The 21,959-nt window shown below is 56.7% G+C and overlaps 1 protein-coding gene across 3 annotated transcripts; it reads left to right on the top strand.

Moving 5' to 3' along the window:
* Positions 1-72: 72 nt before the first annotated feature.
* On the top strand, positions 73-21,294 carry NR4A1 (nuclear receptor subfamily 4 group A member 1). Of its 3 annotated transcripts, XM_029954191.1 has the most exons (9): positions 73-173; positions 4,523-4,635; positions 6,608-6,713; positions 16,291-17,168; positions 18,002-18,131; positions 18,416-18,567; positions 18,927-19,129; positions 19,228-19,406; positions 20,464-21,294. In XM_029954191.1, exons 4-9 carry the CDS (start codon positions 16,293-16,295, stop codon positions 20,718-20,720), a joined length of 1,797 nt encoding a protein of 598 aa, XP_029810051.1. In that variant the 5' UTR covers positions 73-173; positions 4,523-4,635; positions 6,608-6,713; positions 16,291-16,292; the 3' UTR covers positions 20,721-21,294. The 3 variants fall into 3 exon arrangements, with proteins under 3 accessions (XP_029810051.1, XP_029810052.1, XP_029810050.1); XM_029954192.1 differs by lacking the exons at positions 73-173; positions 4,523-4,635; positions 6,608-6,713 and adding an exon at positions 12,447-12,512; XM_029954190.1 differs by lacking the exons at positions 73-173; positions 4,523-4,635; positions 6,608-6,713 and adding an exon at positions 13,284-13,410.
* The last annotated feature ends 665 nt before the right edge of the window (positions 21,295-21,959 follow it).

Here is a 21,959-nt window from a genome sequence, read left to right as displayed (position 1 = left end):
GCAGGAGCGCGCTGCGGCGGCGGCAGCGGCGGAACTGGTGGGGTCCCCGCACGGCGCCCGCGACCCCAGGCCTCCAGGCATGGGCGCCCCTGCGGCGCGGAGCAGCTACCCGCTGGCCGGTGCGCCACCCCGGAAGGCGGGGGTGCAGAGGCGAGCAGAGCTCGACCGGCCAGGTGAGGGGGCCCGGGTGGGGAGCGGTGAGGGGGTCTCCAGGAGCGGCCATGGGAGAACCGGGTCTGCGCGTGTGCGGTGGAGTGGGCTGGGAGCCCTGCTGGGGATCGTGGGAGGGAGGGGGCGGGGAGGGACCGGATTCCCAGCGGAACCTGCTCGGCCAGATCAGTCCCCGAGTGCGCCGGCCAACGCTTTTTCTCCCCGGCTCGCCAAGGGTGGGGTTTGGCCCGTGAGGGGCGCTGGAGATGGCCAGGCCGGAGACATTCCTTCCAGTCCCCTCCCACCCCACCCCCCGCAGCCGCTGCCCCCGTGGCTGCGGGGAATGGGTTCCAGGGGTTGGAGCGGAGGGACCAGGACCAGAATGGCCGGGTGCAGCCCCTTTGTGGGACTGAGTGAAGAAATCGAGCCTAGAAAGGGTCGCAGAGAGTCAGGCGCGGACCTGGGATTAGAAATGCTGCAGAAGTGGCATTTACAAGGGTTTATGGTGAAGGGTTCATTTGGTTTTGGGGCTAGCGTTCCGGGCATGCTGGGAAAAGAAAGACTGGGCAGAGGTAGGTGACTTCACAACAGTTGTGCCCAAAGGATGCTGACGGATTAGGGGGCCGATAACAGCCCGGGCCGGGCCTCCAGGGGCGGCTACAACAATAGTCCTACACCCACTTCACGTGAATGTTTAGATCCGTGATGGATGAAGACTTAAAAGGGAAGCCGGCTGACTGTAAAGACCTAGGGCCAAGGGGAATGACAGGTGCACAGCACGATAAAATCAAGATTCGGAATGATGGCAGCCAGGCAGAAGGATGGCCCAAGACCAACCAGATGAGTAGGACTGATTATAAGTGTTGGGGCCTGTGCTGGAGTGAAAAAAATTAGCTCAAAAGTTCGGGCCTAGCACTTGGCTCTAAGGCCCAGCAACCCAGGGCTGGGAGCTTCTCACTTGCTTTCTGGTGTTAGCTGCCAAACTGCTTTGTACAATCTGAGGCCTCTACCTACCACAGGAGTCCCATAGCGGGAGACATATGCCTGGGCCTGGGCTCTGTGGTTGGGCTCCCTGGATTCTTTCTAATCTTAGTTTTGCCACTTCCTAGCTGTGCGACCTCCGGCAAGTTGCTTGATGTTTCTGTGCTTAGTTTCCCTATTGTTCATTGTTCATTATAATAATCTCTTCCTCGGGGCACCTGGGTAGCTCAGTTGGTTAGGCGGTTTGTGGGTTCAAGCCCCGCATCGGGCTCTGTGCTGACGGCTCAGAGCCTGGAGCCTGTTTCAGATTCTGTGTCTACCTCCCTCTCTCTGCCTCTCCTCCACTCATGCTCTGTTTCTGTCTCAAATAAATAAACAAACATATTTTAAAAAATAATAATCTCTTCCTCATAGTGTTATGAGGCTGAAATGAGAAGATGCCTATAAAGTGCTTAGTGATGTATCTAGCACGTGGTGTTCAGTAAATATTATTTGCCGTTATTTTTGTTGGTAATAAGCAATGTGCCCATTTCTGGTTGGGGACTTGGCCAGTGCAGAGCTTAGGGGGCTGCAGAGGATGTGTCGGCCTTGTCCCGTGGCGAGGAGTTTAGTTACGAGAAGAGTCAAATACTTGATAGGAAGGAGGAGATGGAGGTCTTGGGTGGGACGAGGCAGAGCTGGCTGGGGTCCAGGGCTCGGGCTCTTGGAGTCAGGGGTGTAGCTCAACATCGGGAAGAGCCAGCAGACTTTGGATCTGCCCTCAAATGGAAGGGACAGTTCCTTAGCGACTGTGTTAGTGTTAGTGTTCTCCTCTCCCCTCCTTCCAGGGTAGCTGGCCCTTTCTCCCAGCCCAGCTCTGATGTAGGCATGTGTGAGCTCTCTTCTCCTGCATTCCACAAATACTTTCCAAGTACCTACTAGTGTTGAGCTCTGTTTTGGAGACTGAAGACAGCAGGGATCTGTCAAGACAAGACACGTGAACAGATGAACAGCATTAGTCCTATGGAGATAAGATGAATAAGTTAATGTGGTTGGGGTGGGGGTGGAGGCTCTCCAAGGAGATGAAATGGGACTGGAAACCTGACTGATGACAAGGAGCTAGCCATATAGACAGCTAGCCGGCCAACCACTTTCCTCGAAGAGGAAGCAGCTAGTGAAAAGGCCCTGACTGGGGAAAGAAAGCCCATGTGCTTGGAGCACAGCGAGGAGGGGGAGCAAGAGCTGGGTCCTGAAGTGTGGCCTGATGCTCCCACTCCCTTAATGGGACATTGCTGTCTTCTCTTCCAAGCCCACCCAGTCCTGTGACCTACTCAGAAGTTTGTCCTCTGTGCTGTGTTGAGTGTAATTGACTTTGGTCTATTCCTCCAGAGAGACCTCCTGGAGTCCGGAGATGTTGGTTTCCTCCTTCTTAGATCTCCTGTAGTTCATGGCTCACTGCCTGGCTCACAGTAGGCCCTCAGTCAATGCTTGTGGAGGGGATTTTGATCTGAGACAGGAGATGGGATCACATACCACTCTAAGATGTTATGAAGTACTTTCCGGTGCTACCTGGGTCCCTGACTCTGGCCCCTGTTCTCAGAGAAAGGGGAAGGTACTTGGGGAAGACATGGGCACCAGGAGGTGTTGGCTCTTCTTGGCCTTCCTTCTCGATGTGAGCCAGTAGGGAGAACAGGGAAGGTTGTGGAAGGGAGCCCAGGGCCTTACTGTGGACCTGTCCTGGGGTATGGGAAGATGACAGCACCATTCTGGGAAGCAGGTGTAGCCTGTGGGCCAGGGCAGATATAAAGCCTGATTTTGCCTTCTTTATGGGGTTGGAGGCCCTCCAGATTCCTAGACTGTCCCCATCTCTTTCCTGCAACCTGGTCTCCATTATCCACAGAAACATGGGAGTTCTGGTAGCTCTGTAAGAGGAGAGTCTGGGTGCCATGGGCCAGTGTAGCTCCCTTGAGCCTGTGGACCCTGGGGCAGAGGTCAGGAGGCCAAGGAAGCTCATCACCCACCCTCTGGGGCCCTCCTTCTCCTGACTCCCTCCACCTTCCGTCATGGAGACATCTACTTCTCTTCTCCCAGACCTCATCCTGGCCTGAAAGGCACCTGATCCTATTCTCACTCTGGGGCTCAGTTGAGAGAGGAGAGGCTGAATTAGGGTGGAAAAAGATGTGGGGTCTGGGGTACCTGGTTGAAGGAGGCTTTGGTACCAGTTAGGGGGCAGGCGAGAGCTTAAAGAGGCTAGAAGGGTGGGACTCACAGTTGGCTCTGGAAATGGATGCCAGGTGCCCAGAAGTGGCTTGGAATAAGAACCAGGGTCTGGGGCTGACTTTGATTTGTCTTCAAAGTGAAAGTGATAGCAGGTATGTGTATATATGTATCCCGCATTGGTCTATGTTCTTTACACATCTGAACTCATTTTAAGCTCCTTTATATCCCCATGGTTGTTAATTTCAGAGATGTCAATTACAGAGTGTCCTTTTCACAGTTGAAGAACGGGAGGCACAAAGAAGTTATATAATTTGCTCAAGATCATAAGTGATAGAGCCAGGATTTGTTTCTTTTTTAAATTTTTTAATGTTTATTTATTTTTTGAGAGAGACAGAGTACAAGCAGAGAGAGAGATACACAGAATATGAAGCAGGCTCCAGGCTCTGAGCCATTAGCGCAGAGCCCAACGTGGGGCTAGAACCCCCAAACCATGAGATCATGACCTGAGCCAAAGTCAGATGTTTAACTGACTGAGCCACCCAGGCTCCCCGAGCCAGGATTTGAACACAGGAATCTGGGATCTCGCATCTGTGCCCTTAACCACTTTGCTCCAAGCTGGGCCTTCATGTTTGGGGACTGGAGTGCCTTCACAATATTTCCTGGGAATCCCCACTGCTCTGGTTGGAAGGCTGGCTGCCTGGAAATGGGGCGATGGAGCCCCTGCCCTGTGGGGTTGTCTGAGGATTTGGGAACTAAGTTGGAGCCCCTTAAGGGGAGAGAGGTATTCTACTCTGTCCTCACAATAGCTCTCTTTTCTCTGCCTACAAAATGCCTTTTTGTGCACATCAGGGCTGAGTGCTGGACTAAAGCCACCCTACCTCCCCACCCCAGTCCAGGAATGGGGCATGAGGCTGAGGGGCTGGGTGTCCCCATGGCCCTAGGATGCCCCACATAATGTCAGCTGTTCCTTGTCACACCTCACATCCCCAAGAGCTGTTTGCCTGGGGTATGTGGCCTTAGGTTCTGATGCCCAGCCCAGGAAAATCCTTGGGCTGGCTTGTCAGCTCCCACAGCCTGGGTCCTGTCTTTATTCCCACTCCTGTGTTTCCTGGCTGTGCTGCCTCCAGGGAGTGCCACTGCTGGCTGGTTCTTCCTCACTCACAAGATCTCTCCCTGGACTCTCCCTCCGTAGGCTTCCACCATGGACAGAGCCCAGCCCTGGCCCCTCCCAGCTCCTCCTGGCAGGCCCTGAAGGCACAAGGGATGGTTGAGTCTTGTCTGAGTTCTGTTGGTTCATCTAGATTGGTAAGTGCTCTACTGTTGTCCTTTATCCACCTCTGGGGCCTTCTGGCAGGTCAGTTTGAGGGACACAGTTGGGGTGTTGAGCTGCCCTAAGTGGATGTGGTTTGGGGGATGGAGTGGGAAGCCCTGTAGAGGTGGCCGGTGAGGTTCTGATCTGCTTGGGGAGATCTGATTTCTTGAGTGATGGGGGCAATGTGGGGGTGGGGAAGGGGGAAGACTGGCTTTCTCAGCAGGATAGGCTGCTCTGGGCCTGGGGGCCTGGGCTGGTGTAGGAGGAGGGAGGCAGGGTGTGGGTAGATGGCCACTGTGGCCAAGACAGCATGTATCTGGTTCCAGGAGGCTGATGGCGTGGGATTGGATAGCTCAAGACCAGGCCAGAAGTGTGGGGGATTGGGGGCCAGGCATGGGGGATGGGAAGCTGGCTTGTTTCTAGGGCATGCACAGGAGAGTGCACAAAGGGAAGGCTGGGATCCTCTCCCCCATGAAAGGGGATGACTACCACCTTCTTACTGTCGCAGGCCTATAGGTCCTGTGGGGTCTGGTATGGGAAGGTGCTTCTATGAATGGGGAGGATCTTGCTGACAAAGGCCTAGGACAGACCCCCCCCACTATTCACGTAGCATCCCCAAGGGCAAAAGTCTCAGACTTGTGGCCATGGCCAGAGGGATTCTAGGCCATTTAGTTCACCTCCTCCTCTTTGGTTGAAGAAACTGAGTCACAGAGGGCAGAAGTGACTTTTCAAGATCTTGTAGTCAGGGCATAAAGAGCCAAGCTTAGAATCAAGGTCTCCTGGATTCTGGGCTCGCCCAGAGTCCTGGTCAGCTGGTGGAGGACACACTTTCCTTGCCCGAGGATGCTTCGGGAGAAGGTACAAACAGATCCAAGGGTGAGGAGTGGAGTGTGGGAATGGAATGCCCACCAGGCCTTTCCCTGGGGATCTCAGATACTAGGATGGAGCCAAGGTCCTGGTTACCATGTTTACCTGTGAGAGCTGAAGTTCAGCCTGGCACCCCAGCTAGGGATCTGTGATGCCCTTCTTCCTTCTCCAGAATGGGGGGCTATCTCCGGGCTATAGTCCCCTGCTTTGAGAGATCCCTGGGTGAAGTAGGAGCTGGCTTTGAATCTCCCCAGGCCCTCCAAACACTGTCGCCTCATGGGGAGTTGGTGTTCAGGGCACAGGGAGTCCCACAGAGGTGGCTGCGACAGTAGAGGACTAGGTGTCCGGCCTGAGCCTGGGTGGAAGGAGGGGAAGCCCTGGGAAACAGGGCCTCCTGTTCCAGAGGGTGAGCTGGGTGTGCACCTGGCCATCTACTGGCACCAGGCTCTGTGCCACCAACCTTGGGCTGGGGGCAGGGAGAGGAATTACTGTAAGTGGGAGAGGCAGGTGTCCCTGGTCAGCCAGGGATCTGGACCAGGGAGGCACGTGAGTGACGATGACAGCAGCAGGCCAGATGGCTTCCCCTAACCCGGCCCCCACCTCTACCATCAGCTCAGACTCCCTCCTGAGCACCCTGCCTTCCCTTGGGTACAGAGCGGCCCCCATAGGCAGAGTTCCTCACGTTCACCCTGTTGTTGGGGTGATGGTTTTGACTGGGTGGAACTCCCATGCTGTCCACACTGCCAGGGCCACCCTGAGGGGCTGCCAGCTGGGGCCCTGTGAGTGCTAGAGCCGCTGGTCTTGTGACGTGGGCACCTGTCTGCCAGGCCCAGGCATGGGCCCAGGGTCACGCTCACGCCGGGGCTCCCGTCAGCTGACTATTTTGGGCTCTTGCTGACCTGGGCCAAAGTCAGGCCTCAGCCAAGAGGGCCCCGAGGCAGCTCCCTCTGTCCCCAGAGGCCGGCTCTGGTTTCGGCTATATAAACAGAGGAGGACATGCTGGCTTGGAGACAGCTCCACGTCCTAAGTCTGCTCAGCTGGTGCATAGCCTTGGCTGGGTAGGCCGGGCTGACTGGGCAGTCCCGTCTCTTCCCGCAGGGCTCCCTGAGCTGCCAGGAAGAGCCCCTGACCAAGCCCACGATTCTCACCTGGTGCAGCTGTCCAGGACCTCCGAGAGCCTAAGCAGATCTTGAAGAGATAGCTGGTGAGTCGTAAGGATGGGGAAACTGAGCCACAGGAGCTGGGCTGTTTGACTCTCTTTCCATTGTGACCATCTGCATTGTGGTTTCTTTGGCCTTGAGAGGAGGGGTGTGAAGGAGGAAGCAAGGGTGGCCGACCTTCCCGGGGAGTAAGAGTAAAGCTTGACCTGAGTTGGATGGTGGTTGGAGCTGTACTTGGGAGCGCACTGCGACCCGGCACCAGGAGATGTGGGAAGACAGGTGCTGCTTCCGCCTCTCTCCTTCCTTGAGACTTACAGCATGATCTCAGACCTCCTCTCCTCCTGTTGACCCAGCCTGGGTGAGGCACTGGTCTGCTCAGGCTCGCGAGTGACGCTGGAATGAGCTAGGTGCCTCGGCATCAGTCCCTGAGTAGGCTCCCAGCCTCCCTGCCGCAGCTGGTTGGGACTGGGGGGCTCTGCTTCCCTGAGCCCTCAGCCTCTGCCCTGCTCTCCTTTCCTGGCCCCCCAGCTGGTCTCAGTGCCTGCGAAGCATGGCTGAAGCAGGGTCCGGCAAGTGCGCCAACCATCTTGCCACAAACACGCTCCCCGGGCCCTGGGCCAGGGGCTGCAGCCTGGCTTGGAATAAGTAGCAGCTCCTTACGTGGGAGGCTCTTCTGCCCTCCTTCTCCATTCTCAAAAAAAAAAAAAAAAAAAAAAAAAAATCCCCCTCCTCCCCCTTTCTGAACGTGAGTCTCTAAATGAATCCAGAGCCTGTGACTAAAAATACTTTAACAATAGGAAAATGCATCAGTCTTTCCGGCTGGGGCTTGTTATCAGAGGGTTTTTATTTTGGAATTTGAAATTTTGCCCAAGGAGGCTGGGTGGAGACCTTGGGCAGGGGCAGGAGAATTTGGTGGGTGGTAATGTTCTGCAAGGTGGTGGGAGGCCCTCCAAGGGTGGAGAGGAGCTGGCCAGGGGCTGAGCGGACTGAGGGGCATGGAAGGAGGCTCGAGGAGGGTGCAGATGAGGCGTGGGCTGACCTTTCCCAAAAGCACTCCACCATCTCGTCTGCGTTTTTCCAACCCTGTCTGGTTCTTCTTCCTGAAGTCTGGGCTTATTCTTTTGTGCTGTATGTTAATTCCTCCTAGCCTGAGAAGGAGGTGAGGGTCGAGAAGTCACTGGACTAAAGATAGCCTTTGTGGAGAGAGGCCTGACCTCCTCAACTCGCAAGCTTTCCTCCAGAGCATTTATTGAGTGCTTGCTGCATGCAGAATCTGAAATCTTTCCAGTGCTAGGTGGAGCCCCATCTCTGAGCACACTCTCATTTCCTTTCACTCAGCCATGGAGGGGGAGAGGTGTGGATGGGGTTACTGTTTCCCAGTTCTTGAAGAAGGGGGTGCTGGCTCTCCAGTCCAGCTGAAGACCCTCATATCTGCTTTCCCTGCCTGCCCCCTGCCCCAGGATCCTGTTGCAGGTCCCTAGAGTCTAGGCCCTCAGGCAGTGCTCCGTTTTGCTGTGTGGCTTTTCCCTTCCCTTAATGAACTGAATTCTCATAGCCCCAGGAACCTGATGTTGTCTGCGCTGGGCAGATGAGGAATAGTCTCAGAGAGGACAAGGGACTGGCCCCAGGGAAGACACCAGGCTTGCTGGCTCCTGGTCAGAGATCCCTCTGAGAGCTCCTCCATCTTTTGTCCCTGCTGAGGGCTGGGGTGAGAGGTGGCAGGCCCTGTATAAAGACCAGGAGACCAGAGCCCAGACGCCTGGGCCTCACCCTAGACCCCCAGCCCCCAGAGCTGTCCATGGGGAGCCCCCCGAGGTAGCAGGCACTGCTTCCGTGCCCATGGCACAAATCTCCCTGCCCTTTGCCAAGGCAGGAAAAGGAAGTGGCCAGGTCAGGGCTGGCAGTCGGTCCTGGGGCCGAGGAGGGGAAGCTCCCGTGGCCACTTCTCAGTGGGAGGAGGCAAAGCTCACTCCGTCTGCCCACCACTCGGGAAGGGTGTGGAGGTCTGTGGGTGGGCATGGTCTTGAAGAAAGTAGGGCAAGTTCTTGCCCTCTGCTGGGGGGTGGGGAGGGGTGGTACAGACCAAGGCTAGGTCAGGGCGGGGGCAGTGTGGGAAATGGGCTGTACACTTTTACTTCCTCCATCCCCTGTTTACCCAAATCCAGACCAAACCCCTCCTGGGTGGTGAATGATGGTGGACATCGGCCGCCCGTTGGGGGCCTGCCCTGGGATGGTTACTATTGAAGATGTATGAAGGCTCCATCCTGCCAAGTCAGGGAGACAGGGCCTTGCCCTCATGTTCACACATAGGTGGAGGAGAGGATGAGTCAGCACATAAGTCCCTGGGCCCCATAAGATTGGACTAGGAGGGGCCAGGGCCTGTGAGGGCTTCAGAAAACCTATAGCGTCGACAGAAATGATACTGTGTGAAGACCCCTTTCTAATGTTAGATATTACAGCCTCTTCTAATTGTAGCTGTACATAATGAGAAACAGCCACTGTTTTCTCTGATTTCGGTAACACACTTGAATGAATCTGTACTCAGTAAAGAGCAGTGGCATTTGCATCCGTTTGAATAAATAAGTCTCTCCCATTTAGGTGTGGCTATTTTTTAAATAAACTTTTCTTTTTGAAAATATACATACAGAAAAGTGCACAAATCACAGGTGTGACATCTTAAGAGTGTGTAGTTTCATAAACTTTCCAGAGTGAACAGACCTGGGTGATCATTGCTCAGATTGGGAACTGGAGTGCATCCAGTCTCATCAAAGACTCCCTATAGGCATCGCTGTTTTCAGTTTACAGGCTGTGTGTGTGTGTGTGTGTGTGTGTGTGTGTGTGTACGCCTGGTTCTGTGGTTGCACTTAGAAGCATCAAGGTCCAGAGGGCCAGAAGCCACAGTCTTTGCAGTTCAGTTGGAAGGCAGTGGGTCCAGCCCCAAACTGGGAGTTACTGGACTTGCATTTGAGTCTTGCCCCTCTGCTTCCATCTCCTCGTTTATAAAATGTGGGTCACAGTTCTAAAAGTGGAAGGTGAGTGGAGGATTTAGTGGAAGAATCCACGTGAAGTGCTGTGGACTAAGGCCTGACCCTTGGTTGGGATTCCCCATAACTCCCTTGACCTGAGAAGGTGCTTAGCATTAAGGGTTAGGCTGGGAGAGGCCTGTGGCCAGAAGGGAGGAAGGGGGCATTGTGCCCACTGAATGGTGGGAAGTTTAGTCCAAGGTCCTTTATGGGAGCAATGTGGAGTGGTGGTGGTGGGGTATTGAGGGCAGATTGGTGGGCTGGGCCAGGTCCAGAGCCCCATGTGGACTGTGGTCTCATTCCCAACTTGACCTCTTCTCTCCCTGCGCTTCCTGTGTTATCATGGTACTGCTTTACCTTCTGGTTCTCGCCCACAGTTTTGGATCTCTCTCCCATCATTACCTCCTTCATCATTACCTGTCCCCCTCCCATCCCACACCCTCCCCTACAAGGGGCTCGTCACTCTGGCCTTACTCCTGAGGGCCTTGGATCCCTTGGGAGCCTGGGACTGGCTTGTGTCTAGGCCTCCCAAAGTGTGCATGAATTATGCCCTTCCCCAGAGTTCCACCTTAGCCAGATTCCACCCTCCTCAGAGTCCCAGGGTACCCTCCTTGGAGGGCCTCTGGCCAGCAGGAAGCCCCTCTTGCCTCTCCCCTGTGCCTTAAGCAAGGTGCTCCACACAGATGCCTGAATGGGTGGCCCTGGTTGTGCTCCCACAGAGGGACTCAGCCTTTTCCTTACTTATTTTCAGAGCATAGTAGATTCAGACCCCCCCAGCCTCCTTGCCTCCACATGCATGTGTGGCCCAATGGTGCTGCAATTGTCTTCCCTCCCATCTGCTGTTGGGGCCCTGGGGATGGGGGGCCTGGGCTGCAGGCTCACATCTGGAGGCTAAAGGATGAGATTTGGAGATTCAGTCCAGGGCCCTGGGCAGCTCCTCACCACACGTAATTCCCTGAGGCTCCTGGGTGGACTGATGCCATAGAAGGGTAGGGATGGTCTGTGTTGCTTTTTACAAATGGAAAGTTGGGGGGGGAGGAAGGGGACGTGCTAGGGCTCAAGGCTGGCTCAGCTTGCAAAAGACTGGTAAGGCCAGGCTTGAGCACAGATTGGTCAAGCTGCAGCTAATACACCTGTTTAGCTGGTGCAGGATGGAGTGAGCATTGACTAGTCCTCATTTGCTCACATTAAAATTGTTTTTCATTTTTGAGGAAGGCCCTATTGGGATGGAGGGAGGCATTCCAAATTGGGGTGACAGGCTAGGTGGGAAGCCAGCCCTTGATGTGGCTGGGGCTAGTGTCACCAACCCAAACTTGCTGTGTGCTTCTGAGCAAGGTACAGCTCCTCTGGAAACTCTTGGGTCATAATCTGTTAAATAGGAGGATGTGAATTATATTAGCAGTTTTAAAGCCCCCCGCCCTTTTTTCTGTGGAAACTTTTTTTTTCCTCCAAACCAAATCTATGCAAGAGTCCAACACAAAAGAACACAAAACTTTGGCTTGAAGTAGGGTAGGGATCTTGGATGGGTCCCATTGCATTATTCTACCCATGCTTTGCCTCCACCCGGGTGGCCTTGAAGGGTCTCTGGAAGACGCTTTGGGAAAAACCAGAGCTCTCTATAGACTGGTCCACACTGAGGTTGTATGCTGAGGTGAAGAAGCTATGTCAGTTTGTGATCGGATCACTGAATGAGATCAGTGTTGCATGAAGACTACTTCACTGGTCAGCAGGAGGCTTTGGGAAGAGGAGACAAGCTGGTTAAGGGGCAGTTTCCTTATTGGGTGTGGGCAAGGAGAAGTGGAGGTCATTGGCCTCACTCAGCTGGTCTGCTGTCTTCCTGCACCAGTGAGGCTGGGCTGTGGTTGGAGGAGGAACAGGCAATCCAGAGATGTTCCAAAATAGAATTTCAAGAAAAAACATGAGAAGTTGCATGTGGGGCAACAGGCGCAGAGATGGGGTGGTGGGCCTGGAGTACGGCGATGACAGGCTCTGTCTGCAGGACCTTTGAGTGGGCAGAAGTGGGGGCTGGAGACAAGGGTGTGGGAAATCTGAGATGGGAGGTGAGAGTGGAAGTGAGGAACAGGAAGTGAGTCTCTCAAGGGTAGGGGGGAAGTCCTGTAGGATGACCAGATGAGGTGAGAATTGGGCTGCCCTGAACAGACTAAGGCTAAGACACAGTGAAAGTGGAAGCCGAAACCCTTCACATTGACTTTAGGGGAGCAGGGGGCTGGTTGGCTGGGACCCAAGTGTTGGTATGGGCGTCTCTCCTCCTTGTAAACATTAGGCCTACTTCCCCGTTCTCTTATGTAACAGGTCCAGGTCTCCTCAGATCTGGGGGTAGAATGGGGGTGGAGGGGTGACAGCCAGACCAGAGAAGGCTCCAGGTGGCTGCAGAGTGGTCTGTGCCCAGATACAGCCCTGGCAGTCCCTTCCTGCTCCATGGGGCAGGTCAGAGCTGCTCTCTCGACAGGTGCTGGAGGGGAGGTGGGAGTCATGGACAGGGGAGGTCCTGAAAAAAATCCCCCAGAGATGCAATCAGAGGGCCTGGGTTCCACCCCAGTGTGTCACCACCTCGCTGTGTGACCTTGAGCAAGTGCCATTATTTCTCTGAGCTTGTTTATTTATAAAATGGGGAAGAGTCTCCACAAATTTGACAAGATTTCTCAGGCTCCACCCGGTTCTGAAATTCGGTAATTTCCCAACTATAGTGAACCCACTCTGTAAGGGACTGGGAAGGGGACTGGTGAGAAATCAAGTTCAGTGTGTGGAGCGGCGCCTATTAGCCCATCTTGGACCTGGCGAAACCCCTGCCCTCAGAAGGTACTTTGCTAGGGAGAGTAGGGGGCGGAAATAAGTGGTGGGCTCTGATGTCCCTAGGCCAAATTCTGACCCAGCGACCCTGCTGGGGAAGACGGGTCAAGTGCACTATGCTGTGCCTTGGGCTTAAGTGGGGGTGCAGGTTGCTTGGGGGTGCATCCCTGAGTTGCCTGCCTGATCAGCCCAGCTGCGGCAGTAGGTGACCCCCTCTCCCGTCCCCAGGCCTCCAGGAAGGACTGGGAGGGTGCAAAGGCGGAGCTGGGTGTGGAGGGAGCCGAAGGGAGCGGAGCGGGCGGGCTCGGGCGGGGTCGTGGCTCCTCGGGGCAGCCGGAGACTGAGGACAGCCTAGTCCGGGGAAGCCCTGCGGCGGAGGCTCTAGAGCGCCCCCTTCCCGGGCTCTGGCCCTCCGGGCGGGTTATTTCGGACCTGGGGGACCCGGGTCGGGTCCTGGGTCTGGCGGGGGGGAGCCTCGGGAGTCCGCGAGCAGCTATTTTTAGCCGGCCCGGCGGGCGCGAGGGGACTATTTATAGATCAAACAATCCGCGCTCCCTGCGTCAATGGAACCCCGCGTGCGTCACGCGCGCAGACATTCCAGGCCCCCTCTCGCCCCGCCTCCTCGGGCTCCCCGTCCCGCGCCTCCCCCTGGCCGCCTCCCGCCGGAACCGCACCGCCCCCCGCGCCCTTGTATGGCCATAGCTTGCCGGGCCGCGTGCGTCAGTGGCGCCCCCGCCCCTCTCCGTGCGTCACGGAGCACTTAAGAGGAGGGTCGGGCTGGGCCGGGGAGCCCCAGTGGCAGAGACTGCAGAGCTTGGGGGAGTGTGCAGGACCGCGGGAGCGCACACGAGGGACCAGACTGCGACTCGGGTGCCTGTCCCGGGCAGGGGGAGCAGGAGCCAGCCGGGTAGGTGTCCCCGCGAGGAGCGTGCATCTCAGCAGCGCTCTCTGCTTTGGTTATCAGGGGTGTTGCATGAAGGAGATGGGCGTCCGCCCTGGCAGAAAGGATGTTGTAGGGTCAGCAGGCAGGAGGGCTGGTGGAGGGTGCAACTTTGATGTGGAGCGGGGGCGGTTGGAACGGGATGAGGATCCGGATCGGACTTCAGTCTGCTTTCCTGGGGGTGGGGTTGGAGGTTGGGGGAGTGTCTGTGCAAGGTGGAAGCCACGGGGGGGGGGGCGGTTAGAGGTGGCGCCAGGAGTGGGACTTGTTTAGTAGGAGGCCGGCTGGCTGTAGTTCAGTTTCCAGGGTGCCCAAGTGGCAAAGGACGCCCCGGACGGGGGTGCTGATAGGGTCTCAGTACAGTACAGGAAAAGATACACGGAGCTTTAACTGCTGGCATCCATCAGACTGCTCAGTCTGCCGCCTTCCCTATTCCCTTAGTTGTTTTCTTAACTCTGTAGAAACCATGGCTTAGTTTGCCAGGGTCCCCAGCCCAAAGTTGCTGCCCGAACTGTGTCAGGAGACTTCTGGACTGCTGAAGGAAATGGCCAGGATTGGTGGCCGAACTTCAGAGGGGTACTGCTTGTGTTAGACTAAATGAGTCTTCCTAGGGGCAGAATCTCTGGAAGTACAGGGAAGATTGTTTTACCTGTGGCTTGGAGAGAGAGAGAGAGAGAGAGAGAGAGAGAGAGAGAGAGAGTGTGTGTGTGTGTGTGTGTGTGTGTGAGAGAGAGAGAGAGAGAGAGAGAGAGAGAGAGAGAGAGAGAGATGTGGAAACATTGGTCCTTGGGGATTCTGTGTGGGAGTTGCTAACATTGGAATCTCTGGTGTGGTACTACCTGAAGGATAGCCCCCCCCACCTCACCGTTCAGGCCTCACATGCTGCTCTCATCTGTACCCCCTCTCCCCCCCACCCAGTCCCTGTTGGATCTTACAGGTAGGGTGCAGCCTGTAGCTTGTTCAGCATAACAGGTGCAAACCACATTGTTGCCAGGACCTGCCTGAAGCCGGATTCTCCCTGCTCCCTCCCTCAACCCCGCCTCTTCCTCCTCCCTGTGGGACTGCTTCCCTGCCTCCCCCCCCACCCCCTGGCTACATGTAGGTCCATATCTGCTCTAGTTAAGTACCTGCACAAAGCAGGGGGGTGCATAGGTTGGTGGGGGTTGATCCGGATGTGGGACGCCCAAGTGGAGAAACAGGATTTGAATAAGGCTGGAACGCCCAGCCCTGCGTGGCTGCCACCCTAAACCCATCCCTGCCTAGACAGTCAATGCAGGGACACGTGGCCACCCTTATCTCTGCCAGGTGCTATACGTGCGTGTGGATGGGCACTGCTGGGTGGGCAGCGCCAGAGCTCCAAGGGGCTCTGATGCCAGGGCTGGTTGTGGGAGTGATAGGCCAAGAATAGAGCTGCTCTGTCCAGGGCCCATGGAGGTGGGCGAAAGGCTATGACTAGAGGACCCCCTAGGCTCTTGGCCAGGAGGTGCTGCCAGCCTTTGCCCCTCTCACTGTTTCCTTGATTATGGCACTTTCAGTTCCAGTTTGCTTTCTTAACCCAGCCTTCCTCCCTGATGGGGGGGATGGGGTTCAGGCAGAGATTTGCAGACCCCAGGCAAGGATATGGGGTGGGAAACTGTCCCAGAGCTTTTTCTATGTTAGTCTGCAAACTTAGGGATTCCCCCCAAATGGTGCCATCTCTGCACCTTCAGGCTTCTCAGGAGTGAGTGAGGGTGTAATCCTCTTTGCCGGAGCTCCTGGGTTCTTCAGGGCACAGACATTCCTTAGTTGAGCAACTTGGGCAAGGACAGGATGTCTTCCATTTGCCCCCCAACAGGCTCCTTCTGCCTATAAAGCCACCTCAAGTCTGCTGGGCTCTGAGAGTTCTCTTGTACAAATAACAAGGGGAAATGCTTTGGGGACAGCAAAATTCTTCCTAGGGCCTGTCCATTCTCCTGGAAGTCCAGGGGGGCTGTTCTCTCTTCCCTCCTATCCCCATTCGGCCTCCTGCAAGCATATGGCCTTTAAAGGTCTGGAGCCCGGTTACTTGATCCCCCGGGGAGCTGGGAACTGGGTGAGGAGGTCTGGGCTCCCTTCCTTTTTGCTTTTGGGAGCATCCCAGGCAGTGCAGAGTGGGTGCCCATCCCCAGATGGCAGGACTGGGGTGCGCGTGGGAGCTGCAGCCTTTGTTCAGTGTGCAGGCTGGGGGCAGGGATGGGGGACAGGCTCACGGCTGCTCAGGCCCTTTTCTTAGGCGGCTGGGCCTTCCCTCCCAGCTCCTCTTCCATTTTGAGGCTGTCCTTCCCAGGCACTGTGTAGGGAGGAGGAGAGGGGGTTTTGCAAAGGCTGGGCTGTGCCTGGGAATATTCCCAGAAGTGCCAGGTTAGAGAAACATCTCTGTACCCAGAGAGTGGGCTAAGGAAGGCTTTGCCTGCCTGCCTGCCTCTCCTACCCACCCTGCTCCCAGCCCCCACCCATGCCTTGCCTGGTGCGGGAGGGCAGGGGGCTGGAGGAACACAGCCTCCCCCTGTTCCAGCTGAGAAATGCTGGCTGGGTGCCTTCCCTAGGGTTCCCAGGCTGACTGGGGTGTGGCTGGCCTTCCAACTGAGCCCACTCTCACCGGGCCACTGGCCAGGGGCTTTGTGCTCTGGGGGTTGAGGTGGTACTCCATCTGGGGACCAGGGTTCCTGGGTTCTGTGGTGGGCCGTGGTGCTACTGCCCCAGTGTCCTGTGTCTGGGCTGGGATTCCTGACACCTGGCCGCTTAGAGACCTACACTTATTTAGAGGTCAGGCTTTAGGCTTCTTTCATTGACTCTCGCCCCCTCAACCTTGGTCTCCTCCTTCTTCAGAGATGCCCTGTATCCAAGCCCAGTATGGGACAACAGCACCGAGCCCAGGACCCCGTGACCACCTGGCAAGCGACCCCCTGACCCCCGAGCTCAGCAAGCCCACCATGGACCTGGCCAGCCCCGAGGCAGCTCCCGCTGCCCCCACTGCCCTGCCCAGCTTCAGCACCTTCATGGATGGCTACTCAGGGGAGTTTGACACCTTCCTCTACCAGCTGCCGGGAACAGCCCAGCCATGTTCCTCGGCCTCCTCTTCGGCCTCCTCCACGTCCTCATCCTCGGCCACCTCCCCTGCCTCGGCTTCCTTCAAGTTTGAGGACTTCCAGGTGTACGGCTGCTACCCTGGCCCATTGAGCGCCCCCCTGGACGAGACCCTGTCGTCCAGTGGCTCCGACTACTACGGCAGTCCCTGCTCAGCACCGTCCCCGTCCACGCCCAGCTTCCAGCCGCCCCAGCTGTCTCCCTGGGATGGCTCATTTGGCCCCTTCTCCCCCAGCCAGACGTATGAAGGCCTGCGGGCATGGACAGAGCAACTGCCCAAGGCTTCTGGGCACCCCCAGCCACCAGCCTTCTTTTCCTTCAGCCCCCCCGCTGGCCCCAGCCCCAGCCTTGTCCAAAGCCCCCTGAAGCTGTTCCCCTCACAGGCCACCTGCCAGCTGGGGGAGAGAGAAAGTTACTCCATGTCAGCGGCTTTCCCAGGCCTGGCGCCCCCCTCTCCACACCTCGATGGCCCAGGGCTGCTGGATGCACCTGTGCCCTCGGCCAAGGCCCGGAGCGGGGCTCCCGGGGGAGGCGAGGGCCGCTGTGCTGTGTGTGGGGACAACGCCTCATGCCAGCATTACGGTGTCCGTACCTGCGAGGGCTGCAAGGGCTTCTTCAAGGTATTGGGCTGCCCTGGGTGCAGCTTTTTATGGGAAGTGGGCGAGGCTGGTCTCTTTGCCCAGTAGGGTCTGTGTGGTGGCCTCCCTGGGGTTCTCTTCTCAGCCAATCCTGCCCTTCAGGAAGGGGTTTGATATGCAGGTGGGCCACCCTCCCTCCTGGGGACCCACAGATGGCAGAGGGCTGGGATGTTCGTGCACCACTGGGGCTGCCCGCGAAGGGCTGTTGGGACAGTGAGATATGGGAGAGGGTATAGACAGCAGGGGTGCCCCCAGGAGGGCACGTTCTAATGGCCAGCCTCGGGTTTTCCTCTGCCTGTCCTTCCCCAACTCAAGGTCCTGGTGGGAAGGGGGCCTCAGGCACTCATGTTCCTGGCAGGAGATAAAAGAATCTGAGAAGAGAGCTTGGTGCCTGAGGGCTGGGGGCGGACTGGGGAACAGGCTGTATGTTTGTCCCAGCTCTGGGTGCCTGCTCAGCTTCCCGTCCCCACCCCCCACTCCTCCCCAGCTCTCTCATCTGCCCTGGGGAGGCACATTTAGAAGTATAGGTACCTGGGCTGCCTGGGAGTCCCAACCCCCTGGCCCCTAATCTTGTGTCCTGGGGGGTCTCCCTCCTTAGGCAAAAACCTCCCTCAGTGTCCCCAAGATTTTCTTCTTCCTCCCCCTACCTCCCGCCATCTCTCCCTCCCCTGCCACCCAAATGTTAGAAAAATAGCTGTGAACAGAGAGTGCTTTTGTCTGTGATGGCAGCAGGATCTGGACGGTCCCCTCCTCTGGGCTTCCCTCCCCCCCCCGCCCGGCTCTGACAGCCTGTTCCGTGTTGTCCCCCCGTCCAGCGCACAGTGCAGAAAAACGCCAAGTACATCTGCCTGGCTAACAAGGACTGCCCTGTGGACAAGAGGCGGCGAAACCGCTGCCAGTTCTGCCGCTTCCAGAAGTGCCTGGCCGTAGGCATGGTGAAGGAAGGTGGGTGGCTGGGATGGGCTTGTGGGAGAGAGGCAGGCCTGAGTGGGGTGGGACAGACAGAATATCCCCAGACATCTGTCCTGGTGGGCCCCAGTAGATGGGTCATCTCCTCTGCACCTCTGGTCCACCTGCCAGGCTCATGGAGGGGTGCTCTCTGTAGGGTCTCAGGGGCTTTAGGTCCTTAGTCTCCAGGGTACTTCCCAGCATGACATGCACAGCTTGGGCTGAGAGTCCCTTCCCTGGACCCCTTCCTCCCTTCCTCAGCCCTCCCCATTTCTCTGCAGTGGTCCGGACAGACAGCCTGAAGGGGCGGCGGGGGCGGCTCCCTTCAAAGCCCAAGCAGCCCCCGGATGCGTCTCCTGCCAATCTCCTCACCTCCCTGGTCAGGGCGCACCTGGACTCAGGACCCAGCACAGCCAAACTGGATTACTCCAAGGTGAGCCCCGCCCACTGCACATTCAGTGCCTTGGGGGACACGGGGTAAGGCCCCTCCCACTGGCTAAGGCCCCTCCCCAGTTGGACATATTGAAAAACGGAGGAGCCCCTTTTGGGCTGGCCAAATGGAAAAATGTACCCCCTCCGGTGGGCGGCCAATTAGAAAAAAATGTGCTCCTTCCAGCAGCCTCAGCCCTGGGTGAATATGGGAGAACTGGCAAGTAAGACCATGGGCAGAATCTCAGTTCCTCCCTCGCCCCCGGGATCTGGCCGTCATCCAGGTGCATGATGTGGCCGTGTGTGGTGTGGCCCTGGTGCGGGGCCCTTTGTGGGGTGCTGACCCCGCTGGCCCCCCATCAGTTCCAGGAGCTGGTGTTGCCCCACTTCGGGAAGGAAGAATCTGGGGATGTGCAGCAGTTCTATGACCTGCTCTCGAGTTCCCTGGAGGTCATCCGCAAGTGGGCGGAGAAGATCCCCGGCTTTGCAGAGCTGTCCCCGGGCGACCAGGACCTGCTGCTGGAGTCAGCCTTCCTGGAGCTCTTCATCCTCCGCCTAGCCTACCGGTGAGTAGCCCTTGTACCCTCAGCCCCTCCTCTGCGGCCCTGTCCCCAAGCCCCCGCCCCCCACCGCCCAGACTGACATCTGCATCCCTGCCCACCAGGTCTAAACCTGCGGAGGGGAAACTCATCTTCTGCTCAGGCCTGGTGCTGCACCGGCTCCAGTGCGCCCGTGGCTTCGGCGACTGGATCGACAACATCCTGGCCTTCTCTCGGTCCCTGCACGGCTTGGTGGTCGACGTCCCTGCCTTCGCCTGCCTCTCAGCCCTCGTCCTCATCACGGGTGAGTGGCCATTGGGGAGCTGGGGAGGGCTTGAGGGCCCGCCCTGGGCAGGCTAGCTTCTGGCACTTGGTGGGGCCCTATTTTGTGAAGTAAGGGGACCTAGATGCAGAGAGGGATGCAAGCATTTGCTCAAAGCAACACAGCTGGTGGGCAGCAGAGCCAGGGCTCGAGCCCCACGCATCTGACCAAGGAGCCCAAGGCAGTCTGAATTGTCCCTTGCTACCCAAGAGGCAGACTTGGGTGTGGCCTGGGGTTGTGCTTTGTTACTAAATCTTCCTGAATTACATCTCAAGCAGGAAAGCATGCAAATGAGACATCTTCACACACTAGGCACTCTCATGTAACCCGTTACCTAGATCAGGAGACAGACATGGTCAGTACACAAAGGGTCTTGGGTGCCCTTGTGGTCATCCGCTCCCCTGAGAGGAAAATGACTACTCTGACTTCTATCAGCCTAGAGTAACGGTGCCCGTTGTCTACATTATGTAAGTGTGATTTTCCAGGAGGGATATTTTGGAGTTAAATGTGGAGGTTTTCAGATCTCTTTTCTTACTTTTTAAAGCACCAGCATCTGCCCCCATCCCCTTTTGCGCTTACATTTCACAGGGGACCCAGCCACATAGGAGAGAATCTGAGGCACTTTGGGCTGGAAGAGTGGTGGTTTGGAAACCGGCTTTCCCTGGAGGTGGCCTCTAACATAGTGCTCAATTCCAGGGCTCCTCAGAACCCACTGCGGGGGGGAAAAGAACTACTGGCTAGTCTGAAAATTTGGTTAGGGTTTTATTTCATTTTTGTGAACTTGGGCAAGTCATTTAGCCTCTCTGGGCCTCAGTTTGTCATTTGGAAGCTGAAGATAATGAGTATTACTGCTGCTACTACTAGACTTCCAGTGGGGCTCAAAAATAGGGCTCGGGCATGAACTTACTTCTGCCAAGTGCCAGGGGCATGTGAGGGATGGTCAGTGGCGACAGTTCTAGAGCATCCCTGCGGGGAGGCTGGGGTTCAGGCCAGGGCTCTGCCCCTTGGACGGGCGGCTAATCTTTCACCTTCCATGCAGACCGGCACGGGCTACAGGAGCCCCGGCGGGTGGAGGAGCTCCAGAACCGCATCGCCAGCTGCCTGAAGGAGCACGTCTCGGCTGTGGCGGGTGAGCCCCAGCCAGCCAGCTGCCTGTCACGCCTGCTGGGCAAGCTGCCTGAGCTGCGGACCCTGTGCACCCAGGGCCTGCAACGCATCTTCTACCTCAAGCTGGAGGACCTGGTGCCCCCTCCACCCATCGTCGACAAGATCTTTATGGACACGCTGCCCTTCTGACCCCAGCCCAGGAACACATGTGCACTGCGTGTGCACGCTCTTACGCCACCCCACGTGCCTTTAGCCCACGGACCCTCGGAGCACCCCCACTCTGGCCTGGCCTTGAGCTGCAGACCGGCCGGCCTCCCTACTCCACTCTGGGTGGTTGGCAGGGAGCTCACGCTCTCAGGGCAGGGGGTGCATTCACGGGGGTGACCCCTACTATTTGTCTTACCCACCCACCTCCAGCCCAGCCCCGGCCTTCATGTTTTTGTAAGATAAACCGTTTTTAACACACACCGCTGTGCTGTAAATAATAAGCCGAACGCTGCTGTAAATACAGGAAGGAAGAGGCACATTGGGAGGGGCGCAGGGGGGAGTGGTGGCCCCCACCAGCCTGGGCGAGCCTTTCCCGCCTCCTTGCACCTGCTCTCTCTTCCCGCCCTCTTTCCACGTGTACAGAAACTTACTCTAGGAAGAAGACAAATGACAGATTCTGACATTTATATTTGTGTATTTTCCTGGATTTATAGTATGTGACTTTTCTGATTAATATATTTAATATATTGAATAAAAAATAGACATGTAGCTGAAACCGGGACCCTGTCTCTGACGTCCTCCCCCCATAACATACATGCCCCGTGATTACTTAAGAGACAGAAGTGACTCTGGGTAGATCTTGGATGTTACCAACCTGAGCTAACAGGCCTCAGTTTACTCTTTTGTAAGAGATAAATGATAATGTCACCTGCTTCCTGGGATGGTTACAGAAGCACTCAGAATGGTTTGGGAGGTGGGGAGAGCCTGTGGTGAGGCTATGTGGAGGGGGCCTGTGGTGATGCCTGACTGGCTGAGGGACAGGAGCACCACTCTGGCTGTCAGTTCCTCACCTGGGGTGTGGTCTCTGATTTGGCTTCTGTGTGTGTAAAACAGGATGAGAGGCAGAGCCAACCTCACGTTGCTGCTGGGGCTACAGGAGCGTGGGTGGGGGGCTGGGTACAGGGCAGCCTGGGATGCCGTTAGCTGTCGTTAGTACAAGCTGTTGTTTCCCTTTGGGTTTTCGACATTCCCCACCCCCTGCCCAGCCTAGCACCCTAGCAAGAGGATCCAGGTTGCTGGTTGTCCTTGTCCTCTTGGTAAGAAGATCGGGGTTTCTACCTGTGCCCAAGTCCCCCAGTGTAGGTCCTCCCAACTCCCAAGCCCATTAGTTGCTTAGCTGGCTTGAAATGCAGATTCCTAGGAGCTTTTTTAAATTTAATG

Source organism: Suricata suricatta, chromosome 10 (assembly GCF_006229205.1).
Source record: "Suricata suricatta isolate VVHF042 chromosome 10, meerkat_22Aug2017_6uvM2_HiC, whole genome shotgun sequence".
In the NCBI taxonomy this organism is placed as follows: Eukaryota; Metazoa; Chordata; class Mammalia; order Carnivora; family Herpestidae; genus Suricata; species Suricata suricatta.
The sequence above is the reverse complement of the archived record's forward strand: the minus strand, read 5'-3'. Positions and strand labels throughout refer to the sequence as shown.

What these genes read in the sequence shown, in the direction of transcription:
- NR4A1 (XM_029954191.1), top strand. Translation starts at nt 16,293, where the DNA reads ATGCCCTGTATCCAAGCCCAGTATGGGACAACAGCACCGAGCCCAGGA. An exon ending in GCTGCAAGGGCTTCTTCAAG is followed by an intron (nt 17,169 to 18,001) that starts GTATTGGGCTGC and finishes CCCCCCGTCCAG; the next exon opens with CGCACAGTGCAGAAAAACGC. An exon ending in CCAAACTGGATTACTCCAAG is followed by an intron (nt 18,568 to 18,926) that starts GTGAGCCCCGCC and finishes GCCCCCCATCAG; the next exon opens with TTCCAGGAGCTGGTGTTGCC.